At 47.6% G+C, this 16,954-nt stretch overlaps 6 protein-coding genes and 2 non-coding genes across 8 annotated transcripts; 6 read left to right on the top strand and 2 right to left on the bottom strand.

The window, feature by feature from the left end:
• Positions 1–1,738: 1,738 nt before the first annotated feature.
• L228DRAFT_211919 (hypothetical protein) lies at positions 1,739–3,412 on the top strand (the record flags this gene model as incomplete). Its single annotated transcript, XM_018329917.1, has 4 exons — positions 1,739–2,059; positions 2,117–2,329; positions 2,400–2,680; positions 2,776–3,412. 4 exons carry the CDS (start codon positions 1,739–1,741, stop codon positions 3,410–3,412), a joined length of 1,452 nt encoding a protein of 483 aa, XP_018187105.1.
• A 312-nt stretch (positions 3,413–3,724) lies between these two features.
• On the bottom strand, positions 3,725–7,069 carry L228DRAFT_283698 (hypothetical protein). The gene is made up of 6 exons (XM_018336136.1): positions 6,621–7,069; positions 6,323–6,553; positions 6,095–6,206; positions 5,134–6,005; positions 4,820–5,078; positions 3,725–4,197 (listed from the first exon to the last, which is right to left on the bottom strand). The coding sequence occupies exons 1-6, from the start codon at positions 6,684–6,686 to the stop codon at positions 4,004–4,006; spliced, it is 1,734 nt and encodes a 577-aa protein (XP_018187104.1). The 5' UTR covers positions 6,687–7,069; the 3' UTR covers positions 3,725–4,003.
• L228DRAFT_t93 lies at positions 4,426–4,522 on the top strand. Its single transcript has one exon. It is a non-coding gene; the product is annotated as a tRNA-Ala (tRNA).
• A 70-nt stretch (positions 7,070–7,139) lies between the features above and the next one.
• L228DRAFT_t94 lies at positions 7,140–7,212 on the top strand. The gene has a single exon. It is a non-coding gene; the product is annotated as a tRNA-Trp (tRNA).
• A 195-nt stretch (positions 7,213–7,407) lies between these two features.
• L228DRAFT_283697 (hypothetical protein) lies at positions 7,408–9,744 on the top strand (the record flags this gene model as incomplete). The annotated part of the gene is made up of 4 exons (XM_018336135.1): positions 7,408–7,583; positions 7,650–7,929; positions 7,990–8,502; positions 8,580–9,744. 4 exons carry the CDS (start codon positions 7,408–7,410, stop codon positions 9,417–9,419), a joined length of 1,809 nt encoding a protein of 602 aa, XP_018187103.1. The 3' UTR covers positions 9,420–9,744.
• A 935-nt stretch (positions 9,745–10,679) lies between these two features.
• On the bottom strand, positions 10,680–11,690 carry L228DRAFT_269017 (hypothetical protein; the record flags this gene model as incomplete). Its single annotated transcript, XM_018335225.1, has 5 exons — positions 10,680–10,694; positions 10,744–11,049; positions 11,109–11,244; positions 11,295–11,438; positions 11,488–11,690. 5 exons carry the CDS (start codon positions 11,688–11,690, stop codon positions 10,680–10,682), a joined length of 804 nt encoding a protein of 267 aa, XP_018187102.1.
• A 2,553-nt stretch (positions 11,691–14,243) lies between these two features.
• Positions 14,244–14,930, top strand: L228DRAFT_269016 (hypothetical protein; the record flags this gene model as incomplete). Its single annotated transcript, XM_018335224.1, has 1 exon — positions 14,244–14,930. The coding sequence occupies one exon, from the start codon at positions 14,244–14,246 to the stop codon at positions 14,928–14,930; it is 687 nt and encodes a 228-aa protein (XP_018187101.1).
• An 818-nt stretch (positions 14,931–15,748) lies between these two features.
• L228DRAFT_155519 (hypothetical protein) lies at positions 15,749–16,804 on the top strand. The gene has a single exon (XM_018329330.1). It carries the CDS (start codon positions 16,053–16,055, stop codon positions 16,641–16,643), a length of 591 nt encoding a protein of 196 aa, XP_018187100.1. The 5' UTR covers positions 15,749–16,052; the 3' UTR covers positions 16,644–16,804.
• The last annotated feature ends 150 nt before the right edge of the window (positions 16,805–16,954 follow it).

Below are 16,954 nucleotides of genomic sequence, written 5' to 3'. Positions count from 1 at the left end.
GGGATCCACCAGGAGAAATTATCTCTCTCGCCCGCTGGGTTTTACTTGGTCCATTATTCGGTATTTGGTTGATGGTTCCTCGGCGCTAAAAGCGGGACGAGGGGAGCTTATCCTTCCAGCCTGCCAGTTCCATTCCTGACTTATCAGGCGGTGAGACGGTCGGTCGGCTGGTGAGAGATTACGATGCTGTGGAGTTTTGGGAGTCAAGAACTATTGAATTTCACCTCCGCTCGAAATGCTATCAAACAAGATGCTTTGAGCAAATATGAGTCTTCTCATGATAAAGTGATGGTTTTCATTCTGTCACCCATTGTCCACTTGCCTCCCTTGCTCTCCCACGTAACACAATATGAGTGCTCTCACCGGCATCGGCAAGGAAGATGCTTGTGGAGGTTTCTCTCAAAAGATGATCTTATTGGTAATGCTATATATAAAATCACTAGCATCTATAAGAAGAATGATGAATGCCAGCTTTTCCCATAAAAGGTAATGCTGAGCTCCATGGTCCACCACGCACTTCATCATGCAGGATGAGATACGTAGTAAAGAATGAAGACACGTAAAGCAAAAAATATAATTGAACCTTTTTTCAGCTAATTTAATACCTTGAATATAGGAACACAAGTAAAGAACTGGACTGGCTTCTGGAGTAAAGGTTAAGTAGAGTAGGAAAAATACGAAAAGAAAACAAAAACAAATCAGTAATTTAATATTCTGCACACATATTATGGCAAGTACAAGTAATTCTGTAGTAAATAATTAAAAGGTTTTTTGAAGTTTAATATGGTAGCACAATATATGAGATGTCTCTTACACAGCTTCAAGTTACATTTTTGCGATAAAAAAAAAATTAGAGAGGAAAAAGGAAGGATTTTTTTTTTGGATTCAAGAGCTTACAAAATGAGAGATAAAGTTAGTGTGGACCAAGTAGGCTTAGTCCTCGGTCGTGCTACAGGTGACCAACCATGTCACCGCCAAAAGTGACCCTGAATAAGCCAACAAGCTGACCGAGCCGTATTTATTTCTTCCACTTCACTCCTCCCATTACTTTACTCTTCACAAGGAAGATGGTGGACCATAGGAAGAATTTGAAATGCACGTTTGCATTTCATGTGTCCTACAACGGTAACGCAATGTATTAACAGGTCTTGAATAGTGATATCCCGCGAGTACTTCGCTCTGCAGCTTCTCTGCCAAGATGGCGTTGGCCCGGCTTCTTTGCCAAGACCCCATCACACGCGCCCACGATGCTTGACTGGATCGTTGCCGTGTCCCCTCTAACGCCGCCTTTTTGTGTTATCATTGCATGTCATTACTAAAGTTATCCCTAGCAAAATCAGGCGCTTTCTTCCCAGGCGAAAATCAGATGCAGCAAGGTTTCCAGGACTTTGTGGGGATTTTTTCCCCGGCGAAGGGGTCCCCCACCCGCATCTTGCCCCCCTGAAACACCTCTGGCCAGACCTTTTTCAACTTTTTATTCTTTTTCCTCCATCCTATCTGACATCGCATTTCCATTTTTGCCTTTATTCGGCTGCTGTGAATGATGTCTGCGTTATAATTTGTACATATCCAAAATTATCCCGTGTCTAGCTACTTTACGACGCGAACTCAATACCGCGCTCCATACACTTCACGCTTTTCGTTTCACCGTCCTCTCTTCTACCACCTACTCGAATATCAAAGAGGTGTCTTCGAACAGAAATTCTTTGATTATTTGACGAGTACTGGCGAGTTCAGAATGCCTCTTGCTCACCGACCTCAGTCGAATGCAAGCCGACAGAATGTTGAGCCCAAGCTGCCTGACGACGATGTTATCACCCCTCCACACCGATCTACCTCGACGGCTCGCTCACCCGAACACCGTCATCATCATGTTCCGCATCTGCCCAGGTTTAATCACAATGGCCACAAAGTTACCCGTGGTATCCACCCAGACGGCGAGAGCGGAAGAAAAGGCATCCACCCATGGGAATTCTTGAAGATTGTCTTCCGCAGCACCAGCACTGCCTCGAAGCTTGTCAATATTCTATGGCCATTTGTGCCAGTGGCTATTGCAATGGTGAAACCAATTCGCGTAGCTTTTTTTGCCCGCGCAATTGCTAATATGATTGACTAGCATTTTGCTCGCCCGGACCAGCATCTATGGATTTTCATTCTAAATTATGTCGCTATGGTTCCCGCTGCGAATTTGGTTGGGTTTGGTGGTCAGGAGCTTGCTCGCAAGCTGCCCAAGGTCCTTGGTGTAATGCTGGAGACAACGCTGGGTTCAATCGTGGAGATTGTCCTGTTCATGGTCTTGATTCACAATTCAAAGAACAACAATCTGATTGTTAGTTCCACTTTTCTTGAGCCATGGCCTGTACTATGCTGAGCATCTTATGCTGATAACTACCGTGTAGCCTGTGATCCAAGCAGCCATTCTTGGTTCAATGCTAGCCAACCTGCTCCTTTGTCTCGGCTTCTGCTTTTTCGCCGGCGGCCTCCGTCGAGATGAGCAGACATTTGACCCGGCCATCAGCGAGGTTGGCAATGGTCTGCTCTTGGTGGCAGGCATGGGCCTTATGGTGCCGTCAGCCTTTTATACTGCGCTAGACGGTGTTATGCCAAACGATTTACTCCGCTCGAGGGTCCTGACCATTAGCCGAATCACTTCGATCTTCTTACTTATTGCCTTTGCCATGTACGTGCTCATATCGAATCCTTTCTGGATTGTCACTTTTACTTTTCTTCTATCCTCTCCCGCTCTCTTCCTTGGGATCACACTGACAGTATCAGATACGTCTGGTTTCAAATGCGCACCCACCACGGCATCTATCTCGAAATTCTGGAAAAAGATGAAGAACTCGACGAGGATCGCCACCGGGACCTGAAAAAAGACAAACTCACATTGACTGAATGCTTCATTGCGTTGGCGATTGCACTTGCTTGCGTCTCGATGCATGCTGTTTTCCTCGTCGAACAGATTCACTACCTAGTGGAAGAACGCGGCGTGAGCGACAACTTTATTGGTCTGATCCTAGTCCCATTGGTGGAGAAGGCTGCCGAACACTTGACCGCCGTGGACGAAGCGTGGGACAATCAAATGAACTTTGCACTCGCTCACGTTCTTGGCGCTACTATCCAGACTGCTCTTCTGAACGCACCGCTCGTTGTCATGGCTGGATGGGGTCTGCACAAGGAAATGGACCTCAACTTTGAAATTTTTATGATTGTTCTGTTCATTCTTTCGATTATTGTGGTGGGTAATTTCCTCAAGGACGGTAAAAGCAACTATCTTGAGGGTGCGCTCTGCGTTTTAGTTTATTTGATCATTGCTGTTACCACCTGGTTCTATCCAGACCCTAAGGAAGGTTCTACAAATACTCAACCAGAGACAGAGGCCCCTGAAAAGTTACGAATGCTCTTTCGTTAGTCTCTCCAGAAGTATTCTATTCAGAAGAGCAAATCGCACAAGGGCTCCTCATAGACTATACTCGATTATTTGGAGATGAATTTTCAAAACAGAGAATGAGAAGTGGGAAGTCCTGTTATTGCATGCAGAAATATCTTCTTGTTTCAGTCTCGTTCACAGAATAGCGTGGCGTTGCGGGCTAGCAGAAATATGCCGCTGTCCATTAAGGCATATCAATATTCATTTTACCATATCCTTGCTTTCTACTTACACAGCATGTTAGCTTGGCAGAAGTATACATAGGTATAAACAGTTTTATTAAGCAAACAATAAGATCCTCTATTCATCAACTCCACCTCTGTTACCTTTTGTCTCTCCACTCCTTTGTCAAACGTTTTGATGTACCTATACGGACATTCAAGGAGGAGAAGCGATTACCGCTCCTCCATCCCCCACATCTTCTCCTCCCCCCTTTCCTTTCATCATACATGAGTAATTTGTAGATCACCTACTTATATACACAAAGTAAAAGAACGTATCGGACTATGTGATCGTATCAAACAGCCCCCAGCCATCATCATCTTTGACCGAGTTGACTCGGCTTGAATCGACTCAATTCACTCCGGCCAAGCCAGCAACAATTTTGACCAAAGGCGGCACAGATGTCAGCGCGACCATCATCGTACCAAGCAGACTCATGGACAGACACGATAGTGCTGCAGCCCGCGGGTCAGTCACAAGCAGCATGGCCGTCGCAATGGCGGATGAGTTGGCGCCCAGCGTGACGCCGCGGGTGACGTAGTCGTCTGTCATTTGCCATACGATTAGCTCTTCTATTGCATCGTTTGTAGAATATTTGCAAGAAACCGATTGTAAGAGAAAATTCAAGAACAGGAAGAATAGTAAGTGATAAAAAGAAACCAACGTTGCGTAGAGGGACAATAATAACTATGAACTGCGGAAAATTGAGAGTAAACGTGAGGGACGTTTTGGGATTAATAAGGGACAATATGGGTGATAGTTTAACAACCGAAGGGCACATGGTCTAGGGGTATGATTTTCGCTTCGCATGGTGGACTTAACCTGAAATGCAAATGTGAAAGGTCCGGGGTTCAAATCCCCGTGTGTCCATTGCTTTTTGCCTTTTTATTATTTTTTTTTTCCATGCAGCAAACCATCAGGTTGATTTTTATGAATTTTTTTTTGATCTCGGAAAGGCGTTGTTTCTTTTTTTTTCGCGTTGCGTTGTTGGTGATAAAAGCGCAGGGCAGAAGGGGAAGGGATTGTTTGGCGAAAAGCAGAGGTGTGTCGGTGGGGGTTGGAGCGAGAAAAAACAGGAATAGAGAGCGAGAAATACAGAAATGAAGGAATGGCGAGAATACAGAACCAGAGCGATAGAGAGAATACAGTAACAGATCAAGGACATACCTTCTGGAATGCGGAGCCATTTCAATAGAGTGTTTCCGATCAGAGCACCCATGACTCCGCTCATAATGGCCACGACGGCCTCGAGGTTGAGATCACCGCCCAGATTGGCCGTAGCGGGCATGGCCAAGGCGAGAGTCAAGCTTCGAGAAGAAAATGACAAGGCGCGCGTGGGAGCAATGCCGACTGCATGGCTGACAAGGGGATAAAGAAAGAGCGAAACGGCACCGAGCGATAGTGTAGGGAATGTGATTGAGATGAACTGCACAAATTAACATTGTCAAGATCCTGGAGTATGTAAAAGGACATTGACTTACATGTCGCATAAGTTCCTTTCGATATTGAAACATGGGCAAGGCCAATGCAACAATACTGACATCCAGGATGCTACTAAAGATGTCGCCCCCCCCAGGTGCACGGATGCCATGCTTGCCATCAAACAACTGGAGATACTTTGTCTTTGTCGAGTAATCATGCAGTCCATCAAACAAGCTATTGCCCTTGATGAGCGCGAGGACCCAGACTCCGAGAATAGTAAACCCAGAACTGACAAGCACGGGATGCAGGAAGCGCTTGTATTTTGGAGGAATGGCCATGGCGCTGAAATACATCAACACGTTCAGCGGGAGATGCAACGGCATTGCGTATCCGGCGCCATAGTATACTGGGATTCCCACGAAGATCATTAGGGTCAAGTACGTCAGCGTGTCCAGGTACTTGTTGATGAACGTCGCCCAGCGCTGAGCGCGTGTAAGTGGCGGCGGGTCCTGGCGTGGCTGTGCTCGAGGTGGGGACGGTTCACGAGTATGAATGTCGTCGTGGGCAGGAGGTCCACCGGTGCCACGAATCGTGCTAGGATCTTGAGCCCGTAGTGGAGCGGCAATATCTGCCGCGGGTTCTGGAGGGTTTTCCAGTTCGGGGTCATGCTCGTCCGCGCCGCCGATGGGGGTGTTTAGTGAAGTGCTTTGCTCCGGCTGCGTGCTGGCTAGACGCGGACCAAGAGTCGAGGTTGATGCGGTTTGGGAGTCTTTGGATTCTTGTCGATGTCGTTCGGATATGGGGATCTCGTCCAGTTCATGGCCCATTTCCTCGGCGCGCTCGGTCATGGCGCGTTTGGATGTCCCAAGCAGAAGCTGCAGGCCTCGGGCAAGGTATGCGGTTGCGGAGAAGATGACAAAGTAGCCAATGACTGTCCGTGAATGTGGTGTCAGACTGGGCGATATTGCACGGATATAGGAGACATGGAGGGAAGGGTAACTTGGATGGACATGAACGTACGGAATACAGCTACAATGAGACCAATTTCCTTTCCGCTAATGGAAGGAGAAAGAGGTAGAAGAACGAAACTAGGAGTGAAGAAGATGCTCATAAAGCGGAGGGACCATCCTGCCTGTCATCGCAAAGGAGAAGAATAAGCAAGCTATCCGTGTATATCCCCTTTCTTTTTTCTGTATGAACGAATGCGCGTAATGGTTGCATATTGCTGCAAACCAATCCAGGACTCACTGGAATATCAATCAATTTAATCAACGCGCGTGTTCTCTTTTCACCCAGAACAAAATCCAAGGCCACGAGGGCAAAGAACAAGACAATCATGCAGGCCACAGATGCAGGGAATCCCACGGAGCTAAGTCCGATCAACTGGTTGACACCAAAGCAAGCAAGCATAATCAGAACCACTCCTATAGGGGTATACAGCCATGCCTTCAACGTGCGCTGCCATGATAGCTTGGCAACCTATGTCTGTTATTAGCAGGGCACGTGAATATATGGTGATTCCCACCAATGGACATTTTTGACGTACAAGAAGTAATGCGCTGCCGAGATCATCGAGAATAGGCTGAAGTCGAAATCCATACGCCTCGCCCATATTTATGAGGAGCAATAACTCATGACAAGTGAAGTGTTCTGTTCCAAAATTTTTCCGCCGTGGGGAATACTTTTTGTACTGCGGGCATGCGGGTTAGAGGGGGAGATTGGCCGATAAGGATGATTTAGCTCGACTTGCTTTAACTAGCGGAGCTGCGGAACCAACGCCCGAGGCGGCGTCATGTCAGGGCTCTACTGTGCTTAAGCTTCATGCATCCATTTGCTTCGGACGACCGGAGATGACTCGGCCTTGTACATGAGAAGTTATAGTAAAACAATTTGTAGAAGAATATTGTAGAAAATGATTTCCGAATGCTGCTAGCTCTGGAAATATCTAATGAAACCCTATAGACACTCATAACTACGGTCGTTGCGGCATCGGCATGATAGTGGGTCCAAGAGCTTGGTTTATATACCGATTTTCGACATTTACTCTCTCATCCAATGAGCAGCCGGGGGGCTGGCGCAATTGGTAGCGCGTACGACTCCAGATCGTAAGGTTATCCGTTCGATTCGGGTGCTCCTCATCGCAGCGTTGCTTGGATATAATTTTTTTTTTTCCTTTCTTAATTCAAATGTAAAGGGTTTGGGCGCTTGTGCTCGTCTTTGGTGTATTTTTGCTTAAATTTTTAGTCAACGGTTACCTGACCCGGGTAGTGCTGTTTACACGTGATACCTACAGCGACACCACCTTAAACACAACATCCTCTCGAGCAAAGGCCATGGGAGAACGACCAGTTGACCAGCTTCTGCTGGCTCTACGTGAACACGACATTTCTCTAACACGAGACGATGTGCAATGGGCATTTGATTCTGCAGAAACTAATGCATCAGTCACGCAGTGGGTGGAACGATATCTGGGCCCCGAAACCCTCCTTTCCAAGGAAGAGCTTGAAACGTAAACAAATGTGGCCAGCACGCGTCTCTGCCAACGAACGCTAATATCGGGCATTCTCCTCTGTAGCTTCTCGAAGATTGAGCGGTCTGGTGCCGTGAAGAGGATCCTCGCAAGCAATGATCTGTCAACCGTCCGGCCCGTCCTCGAAGATGATCTTCGCAACACGATTGAGACGCTCAACGCCTCCACGGCGGCGATAGAACGACAGAACGAGCTGCTTGCAAAGCAACGCGAATCATTAGAAGCACTCAAAGAGCGAAATCGGGAAAATCGCGAAGCCTGCAATCGCTCAAACGCACAGCGACGGAGGAAACATGCGATTGAGAGCCAACATGTTGCTCTGGCGGTAAGAGTTTCCGGCAGTATCTGCAGGGATTTTGACGTACAATGACTGAGTGGACTGCAGTGCGATGAGCTTGCGCAAAATATTTCATCGCAGCTTGCTGTCATGCAGCAGCAAATGAAAACCTCAACGGCCCAGCTCCCGCCAGCTGTTGCAGAGACCCTCCGGGCGGACGATCGATTGCTTGCTCGACTCGAAAGGCTCGCTTCGGAACTGGACCTGTCGGAAGGGGATGACGGTGGGGAAGAAAGGAATCGGATTGCTCAGTTGGGAAAGAAGGCAGCCAGTCTTTCAGCAGAAGAGATTCGCCTGCATCTGGACACGGTCTATCTCGAAACACTGGTCGAGAATGCGACGGGACGTCAAAATCAACGACAAGATAATGACGCTTCACCGGACGAAGCTGAGGACCGGGCTGAAATCAACGCGATCAAGGCTGAACTAAACAGCTTGTATCAAGAGATTGGCTCCCTGACGGAAATTTCGGTGCAAGAGAACTACCTGCGGCCAATATTTGACGAAATCAAGGAGCAGAATAAACGGAGGAGACAAATCTGCGAGGATGGGCTGGACTATGTACGTCTTTTCCGTATTCATAGGAGAATTAGCTGTCCGTGTGGCATTGTTTCGGGGAGATTAGCTAACAATCCTAGATTTCGTCTTCTCTCGAGCATCTCATTACCAGACTCGACGCCATTACGAACAATACTCGGCTTCACCATGCACATCACGCGGCCCTACTCGCCATTGCCGCACAAGCTGAGCCACAAATTAAAGAGATCCCGCAGAATCGAATTACGTCTTCTTCTCCATCAAAACCCCAAAACACTAGAGACGTTTTTTCTCGGCAGACCTCCTCTTTTGCAGCCGCACAATCCACGCCTCTCAAAGGTCACACATCACGCTTCACACCCAACTTTCCAAGCACACCTACACTGTCATTCGACAGTCGTATGGGGACAACCTTTGGGCTCAAGACCCCCGGACCAGAACCCACGTCCACAGGAACAGCCGCGATGCAGCAATTATTCCGCCGCCTTGGACTACACATTTCCCCGGACTTGCCTCCCGCTGAGCTTGCGGCAGCGCTCTCTACAGCCGTCGCAGAGCGCAAGGCCTCTCTCCGTAATCATTTGTTCACATCCGAAATGTCTTCTTTTACCCCGTCGTCGTCATCATCATCACAAGCACTAATCAATGCTTCGGACTCTGCGTCAGCACGTACGCCAGCTCCCGCTCCTCCTCCGTCCGCTCTAGCCAAGCATTTAGCTGCCGCAGATGCAACGGCCCAAATCCTGCTCGATGCAGTCTATGCGGATTCGAAGCACTGCAATTACACGCTCGTGGATGACAATGTCAAGACAGCGATCACGAAGCTCGAGCAGGACGTTGATGCCGTGGGCAAGGGAATGGCAGGACTGGATCTAGAAACGGTGCTGAAAGAGGAACAGAAACCAAAGGAAAGGTTTGTGGAACGATGGGCGGGAATGTAGTAGTATACTGTACAATGCTTTGGGCGTTGTTAGCATCTTGTTGAGCTTTTATTCGTTCTTTTTTCATTTTCTTTTAGTTTTATTTTTTCACCCTGTCTGTCTCCTCTTTCTTTTTCATTTCCTCCCCTGTATAGTCTGCGTTATACCTATATAGTCGTGTTACGCTCTCATCCAATGGCTCGGAAATCCATGCTCATTTATATTTTGCCTTATCAATTTCCACATTATCTGTTCACTTTTCCATCACTTTCCGCTACACTTTTCAGGTTCCCATTTCATCATTTTAGACGTGCAATATACCGATGTCAAGATATATAGACCATACATCATATTTACTATTATTTACCTAACGTAGTGCGCCTTGGCCATCAGCCCCTCTGACAATCTTCGACGAATCGACGGTTTCACGGCCCACGTCCGTGTCTTTTTGTTTTCTTCGCCCAATGGCCCCGCGGGGAAAGTTCGTGCCGGAGAGGGAGGGGGGAAGTCTCCCACTTCAGAAGCGATGCCGTGAACAAGCTTACAATTTCCCGAATACCAATGTTTCTGTTTTCCAACGTAGAACTGAGTGTTTAAACTTGAGGCTTAGTGTTTAGTGTTTAGTGTTTAGTGTTTACTGTTTGCGCAACATGCGACATGCGACATGCAACATGCAACATGCGACATCCAACATCCAGCGCTTCTCAGGCTCCAGGCTCCAGGAGTCCAGGCGGTGGCGGTCAAACAGCATCTCGACAACCGCGATTTGCTTTCTCCTGAATCCATGCCGCCATGCGAATACTCGATACTCGAGCCCAGTAATTCTTCTGGATCTCTCTCCTGAAACAGCCAAAAGGGAAATCTTGGACTCTACTTCCTCAAACCATTTATCCTGACGCGTGACTCCATGACTCCGCACCCGCAGGCCACAGCCATTGGGACTTTTCGAGTAAAGACAGAGCGTCAAACGGTTTGTTTCCTCGTCCAAAGCACCCAAGATTTGATATCATTGATGGACGATTTGCGATTTGCGATTTGCGATTTGCGGTCTGCGTTGCCCCAGACAGTAAAGTTTTAAACTTATAATCAAAGTGTTTGTCCAGGGGAAGGGTATGGCCTACAGCCTACAGCCTGCAGGCTACAGCCTATATTTCCCTGGCGGTATTTGTCATGAACTTATGGACTCATGGTTGCAATGTCTGCAAAGCTGTCCAGACATTTGTCATATCATTAAGCTAACTATCAGCAATCCACCTGCCCAACGCCAAGAAAAGCACTGTATCAGCAATAAGTCATCTATCACCAGTTAGTATAAAGTGTGTACAAAGCTGGAGATAGTACGTACGGTGCATGCACCTGGCTGCACAGTCAGTCCAGATGCAGTTTGCACAGGCCCCTCCATAGGCGTCTGGCTAGACTCGAACTCCTCCTTTCGGAGACCTGACTGGGTAAATATCTTCACCAGGTTCGTTACCTGGGACTCGGAAAGAGAACGATTGGCGTCAAGTCCTTCTCCCCAGTTGGTGTTCAACTTGTCAATAGAAACCAACACCGTACCAAGGTACGCGCTATTGATGGTGTCTGCGAGAGGGTCTGTAAATGTAAGGTTTTCCTTGGTGTAATCATGCTGTTGCTCTTCAGGTGCCGAGTGCTTTCGCCCTGCTTTAAGTTAGTTTAAGTGTACAATCTTAATGGGAAGGTAATCCCTACCTCCACGGCCCTTCGTGGATTCGTTTTGTCCTGTAGATTCTTAGCATCTTTTCCAACTTCGACAACCAACGAAAACCGGACGATTCCGGCCAGCACCACGACAGGCAGCGCAGAGAGGCACAGATTGACCACGACTCTATACACATGTTAGTAGCGTACACACATGTGGAAGAGCGTACAACTCACCTGAACAAGCAATGCCTGAATGTAGCTTGGCTGCCTGCTTTCAATTTGCTCTGGGCGTACAGCCCAGGGAGAAGAAATGCAGACCTCTGAGCCAAGACAGGCCAGCAATTGGCAGTCTGATACCCGAGAAACAAACCAACCAAGCTACACACAGTCAGTAAAGTCAATCAACAGCGTACGGGGCATGACTCACCTCTGTGTGGGCAATTTCAACACTTGTCCGTTCGACCCCATACGATACAGGGTGAGGGCATCCGGCCTGTCAGCAACAGTCCCGTGCGCGTACAGGCAGAACGGCGGGATGGCCACCACCATATTGGTGGCAGCAGCAACAGGAGGAGCCGGAGGAGCCACGGGAGCAGCAGGCGTAGATGGTGGGATATCTGCCACCACCATGATGCCGGAGAAGTCGAGAGGAGCGTGAGCAGGGGCAGTAAGTCTGGGTCCCATCAGAGATGTCGTACGCCTGCCACGGATGGACAGGAGCAGAGTGGGAACGCACCGAAGATCCTTAAACAAGTTTCAATATGCTTTCTCATGTAGATCTCTGAAGAGTGTAGATTGACAAGAAATGTACTGACTAGTAGTAAGTTGAACTGAACTCTGGCGCTTTTGGGTGCCCCGGGTTCAGTCAGTGGTTTAATCTGTCGGCCGTCGTCCTTGCATTTCTGACCATCGATTGACAGGGTGTTGAAGAAATCAGAATGCCCATCGTTATCAAATTGGTCCTTCATCCAGTAGAGCTGGATAACGTGAACAGTGACCACTGATGAGATTATGGAATCAATGTGCCGAGGCCCTGGCTCAGGCTTTGCTTAATTCTTCGTCCTTTCTCTATTGCTTGTCTCAATATATATTGTATGCTGTGAGTGGTAAGAATCGAAGATGTAACTATTGGCTCAGCCACATCTTGTTCTTGCACATCGTCCACCCTGTCATCTGTAGACATTGATTTTATGGCTTGTGGATGTGGTTTAAACTTTAGCCACATTTTTTTTCTCGCGCATTTGCTTCCGACTCGTGATTGGTGAGGGAAGCCTTTGGCTCTAGCCTCTGGAAATACTGTTTGAGCGATAATTGTACTAGGAGAAATCGTAACCTCTTCCGCTCTTTTCATCCCCTCGCTGAATGCCCGCTGATAAATTCCCCGCAGTCGTATCGATGCTTATCTAGTATTATAGTTTGAGAAACTCAAATGTCAATAAATGTAGAATTGACCCTTTCCCGTGGGTGGTAGAATATCTGTACAATCTGTTTGCGGAGCTGGGTTTTTTTTTCAAACACGTTCTGAATATTCTAACTTCCTGCTCTCCATTTTCCGGTTTCATGGTAGATATGTAATAGATTGATGATAGTATATGATGTGCGGTGCGCCTCTGAGTACTGGGTATGAATAGCATTGGCCATGTCATAATCAATTAGATATCTTAGCTCATTGCAATAAAAAAAGATTCAATGTTATATCTTCTGAGGTTTGACTGTCTGGCATTTGTTAGTCCTTAACGGTACAGAATTCGAGTTGGAGAAATGTTCGATGGACAGCCAGGAGCGGAAATATCCACAATTTATATACACTCCAAGGCCAATGTGTGAATGGCAAAGCAGAATGAATATTCTCAGAGCAGTGCATGGAATTCAATTCATTCTACGGCTTCAGCAGAGCCTCCCATCTCAGCATGTGTTTCTAGGTTGTTACACAGCCGTCATGTCTTGAGTCTAATGGTAGCATCCAAAATCCAAGAGTCAAGACTGAACTCTTCTTCAATGCACTTTGACAAGCCCTGGCTATACCACTCTACGCCTCCATACCACGGGGGGCAGCTGTATCTTCCACGAGGTATTGCCGGCAACAGAACAGCTGACACGGGTGTCCGTCACGTCACTGGAAAGACAGCTCATGCAGAAATTCCCTGCCAAAGATGAATACGAGAAAGAGTTAATATTATTCATGAATTCTCTTTTTCGAGAATAGTTGGAACTTGGTAGAGCAACACAATCTCATGTTGACCCCGCTCTATTGATTCAGAACGATTGATGCTCATGAGGTCAGACACCATTGATAAGGTGCTGTGGATAGGATGCAACGCTGCAGATTCGTCAGTTCAGATCTGTGTTGCGGAGTGGCATATCTGTTTCGGGTAAGGCTGCGGCACAGAGCGCAGCGAGCAGGGAAGACCATCGTTATAGGATTTTGAAAAAAGTGGATATAATCTCCACAGGTGTGTAATACTTGCTTTTCTCTTACGTACCATCTGACGATGAATGAACAGCACGGTCAATTAATTGCAAAGTCATTGACTCCCTAATAATTGTCTCAACGCACTAAGGTTCTTTATGCATGTTCCAGTCTTTGATATTACATTTGGTTTTGTAAAGAAATCTGGATAATCGGGAGGGATCGTCAGGATATACGATGAAAAGTTGCACTTTACCCCAGTCATGGTGGACGATGGAATGGTCCGCCAGTAGGGCCCCGCATAGGGCCAGGCGGAAGGCTGAAATCCGGGCCGTAGTGGCGGGAACTAACGGAGTCTTTACCGGGCCGCAGGCAAAGGCAACACCACCAAACGGACCCCACCTGACGCAAGTCTTCTCACCACGGGGAAAGTTTTTAGACAACAGTTAGGTTGTTCAACGGCCAAGATCAGTCGACAAATAGATCATTCAACAGTCAGATCCTTGAGAGCTTTCGTATGCAACTCCACTCTCGTATTCATGTCCACATGCCTCGACAGGTGGATTGATCGAAAATTTTCGGATCATACGGTCTTCAGATCTACTTCTCTTGGCACATTACATATCGTGTGCTGATTATTTTTGTTGAACAAGTCATCTATATAAAGCTCTGTGGTATGTTTCTCAAGATTCCAGTTCTACACTTCGAATCTTCTATCATACATTTACTCAAGAATGTGGTTTTCACAGGCTATTGTGCTGCTGCTCCCAGCTATGGCTCTATGTAGCAATTTTGTCGACAATGTCCAACACGATGGCATAGAGCCAATCCAAGACGACGTCATTGCCAACGCCGACATAGTTCAAGACATGACTACGTCTGATCCCACCCGCCACAGATACCTCAGCCCAACCGAAATCAGCATTGGTGCGGGCTATTCCATCAAGTTTGAAAACGACATCAAGAATCTGTACAAGGATGGCACCATATGCGACCAATCCACCCTCCCAGAGGCTGTCATCTCCAATATCAACCAATATCGTGGTGGCAGGGCCACCTCGATGATCGGCACTACCGTCTCAAACAACTACGGACTGCACATGGGACCAGACCACGCATTCCAATTCTACAAGCGCATCCAACATCCCAGCAGCGATGACGAGGACGGGGCTACCAACACCACTACGACGCTCGACAAGCGCTACGGATACAGATGCACCAACAAGGCTATTGGCGCCGATAAGACCTGTGGCAACAAGGTCAAGAGCGGCAACCCCATCAACAGTGCACACAACTGCCCTGGCAAAGGATATGAATGCACATTCCCTCAAGGCCCGGAAGGGAATGACTATGGTATCTGCTGCTACAGCATCAGCACTGCGCAGTCGTGCGGCTTTGAGGGCGGCTACTGCTTCTTGGATAAAGTCAAGAACACTTGCGGAAACGACTGCATCAACTGATTTGATGGCGATCGTATGCAGCTGGTCTTTGCCCTCGCGGACCGAATCCGATAATCTGTGTCGGTGACTGCGATAGCGCATGGCAAGCCAGATTGCTCATCACCCCAATACTGATCTTAGCCTCAAATCTCTCACTATAACCTGCGGCATGATTGGAATTCAGAATGATGTTATGAACCTATTGAGTCGTTGGAAACAATAGCTAGCGAATGTACCCGCCAATCTGACAATTGATCCAAGAATAATGCTCAATACACTGCTTCAAAACGTGATTGCCAATATTCGTCCAAAATTGCTGCCGTAATCGCTCCTTTTTGGAAAGGAGCGTATCCTACTCTCCGACATATTTTATAACTGTATACTGTAGCAGATCGCGGATGAAAAAATTATGCATGTAAAAAACAAAGCACAGACGCACCTAGGCAAGGCGAATCTGTAATTTAAGTTGACGGATGTCGGGTTTGGCATAAAGGCGGGTCGTGCCGTCCTGCAGGTCCTCGCAACGAACACCATCTGCTATTGGAGCCATCGTAAAAGATTGCAAAGCAAGAAGAACATTACTGAACCTTTTTCCGATCAAAATTATTGCAGCAACATTGATAATGCAGTGCCAAAGTGTCCAGAAAGACGTCACCACCGGGGTTTATTCTTGATCATTTCGCTGACCGCCTCGGAGGAATCATGGCGCCGTGTTGGGTGGCTGTGCCGCCACCTCCCCCGAGCCTCGAATCACCAACCCCACGAATTGTTCTAAAGTTGTCCACCACACAAAACATAGGATGATATACATATCGGTACACGATGGACTGCTTGCACTTTGGGGGTCACAATATCCTATTCTGGTCATCTCATGGCTTTGCTTAGGTTGCGGCCCCGACAAGACGTGATGGGCCTTACAGGGATATCCGCAAAAACGCCACTTTGACCATCATCGCAAACGCGGTGAGCGCGAAATGCACACACCGGCCGGCACACATTTTGGTTTTATTGCGCTTTTTTTCTCTCAACATTTGGATGAAAAACTTTTCTCTGCTATACTAACTTACCCAAAACATCGAAAAACATGACCTTGGCCGCGTGTGCTCGAAAGAGGCTCAGACTTGCGACTACGATCCTTCCATCATGATCAATATTTTAACTCGACATGACAATTTCGAGACTGGGGTCAGCGGTCAGCCGCGAAGACCCAAAGCAAAAAAGCAAAACAAGGTCTTTGGTGTGACCCAGGACAGGAGCGAAGAGAAGAGAAGAGAAACTCTATTAACGCGAGTATCCCCGACCTCCCCTCGGCCCCCAATCAATAGGCTGTGCGGGCTGTGCTTGTGCCTTGGGGATGGGGTGTTGTGGACGACAAAGGACGTGCACCAGGTACCCGTCTCACTTGGGATCCATCCACACGACCCCCTCTTGGCCCCAATGATAAATCCGAGTCCTTCGACCGCCTTGGGATTCTGCCGGTCATTTCTGCCTCTGGCCCCAAATATCGTGACCTTATTAGGCAGACAACTCCCCCACGGACTACTTCTACCTCTTCTCGCGCATCTTTTTTCTCTTGTCTTGAAAATCTCATTTTTATTTTGCTTCGAGTACAAACTCGCAATATTTATTTTCGCACTTGTTTGGCAAAGCCTTGTTGTTGCGAGTTTGACTTGTGGCTTTGTTTTTGTCACCTGCAGCTACTTGCCTGTTTTTGCCGAGCAGTCCCGCCTCTGAAAGACAACCCACAGATAAAAAGAGCTTGTTTATACACTTCGACTCTCTTCATTTCCCTCTGCACGCTGTATACACAGGTCTGATCCTAAGCAGACGCATCACGCAGGAAATACCCCTATGTCTTCTGTCATTACCCTGCTGCTGTCCCGCCTGATTAATATCCCAAACATAGGGGGATAGCTCAGTGCCTGTCGTCCTCTGTCATTATTCTGGTCTCAATTTACCCGATCCGGTTGCAGTCCTTTGTCTAACTCAAACCAACTGTTCAAACAAAAAACAAGCCATCTACGCGGCTTACAAAAAGCCCGAAC

Source organism: Xylona heveae, assembly GCF_001619985.1.
Source record: "Xylona heveae TC161 unplaced genomic scaffold L228scaffold_7, whole genome shotgun sequence".
NCBI lineage: Eukaryota > Fungi > Ascomycota > Xylonomycetes > Xylonales > Xylonaceae > Xylona > Xylona heveae.
Note: the sequence above shows the minus strand (reverse complement) of the source record. Positions and strands in the feature narration are given on the sequence as shown.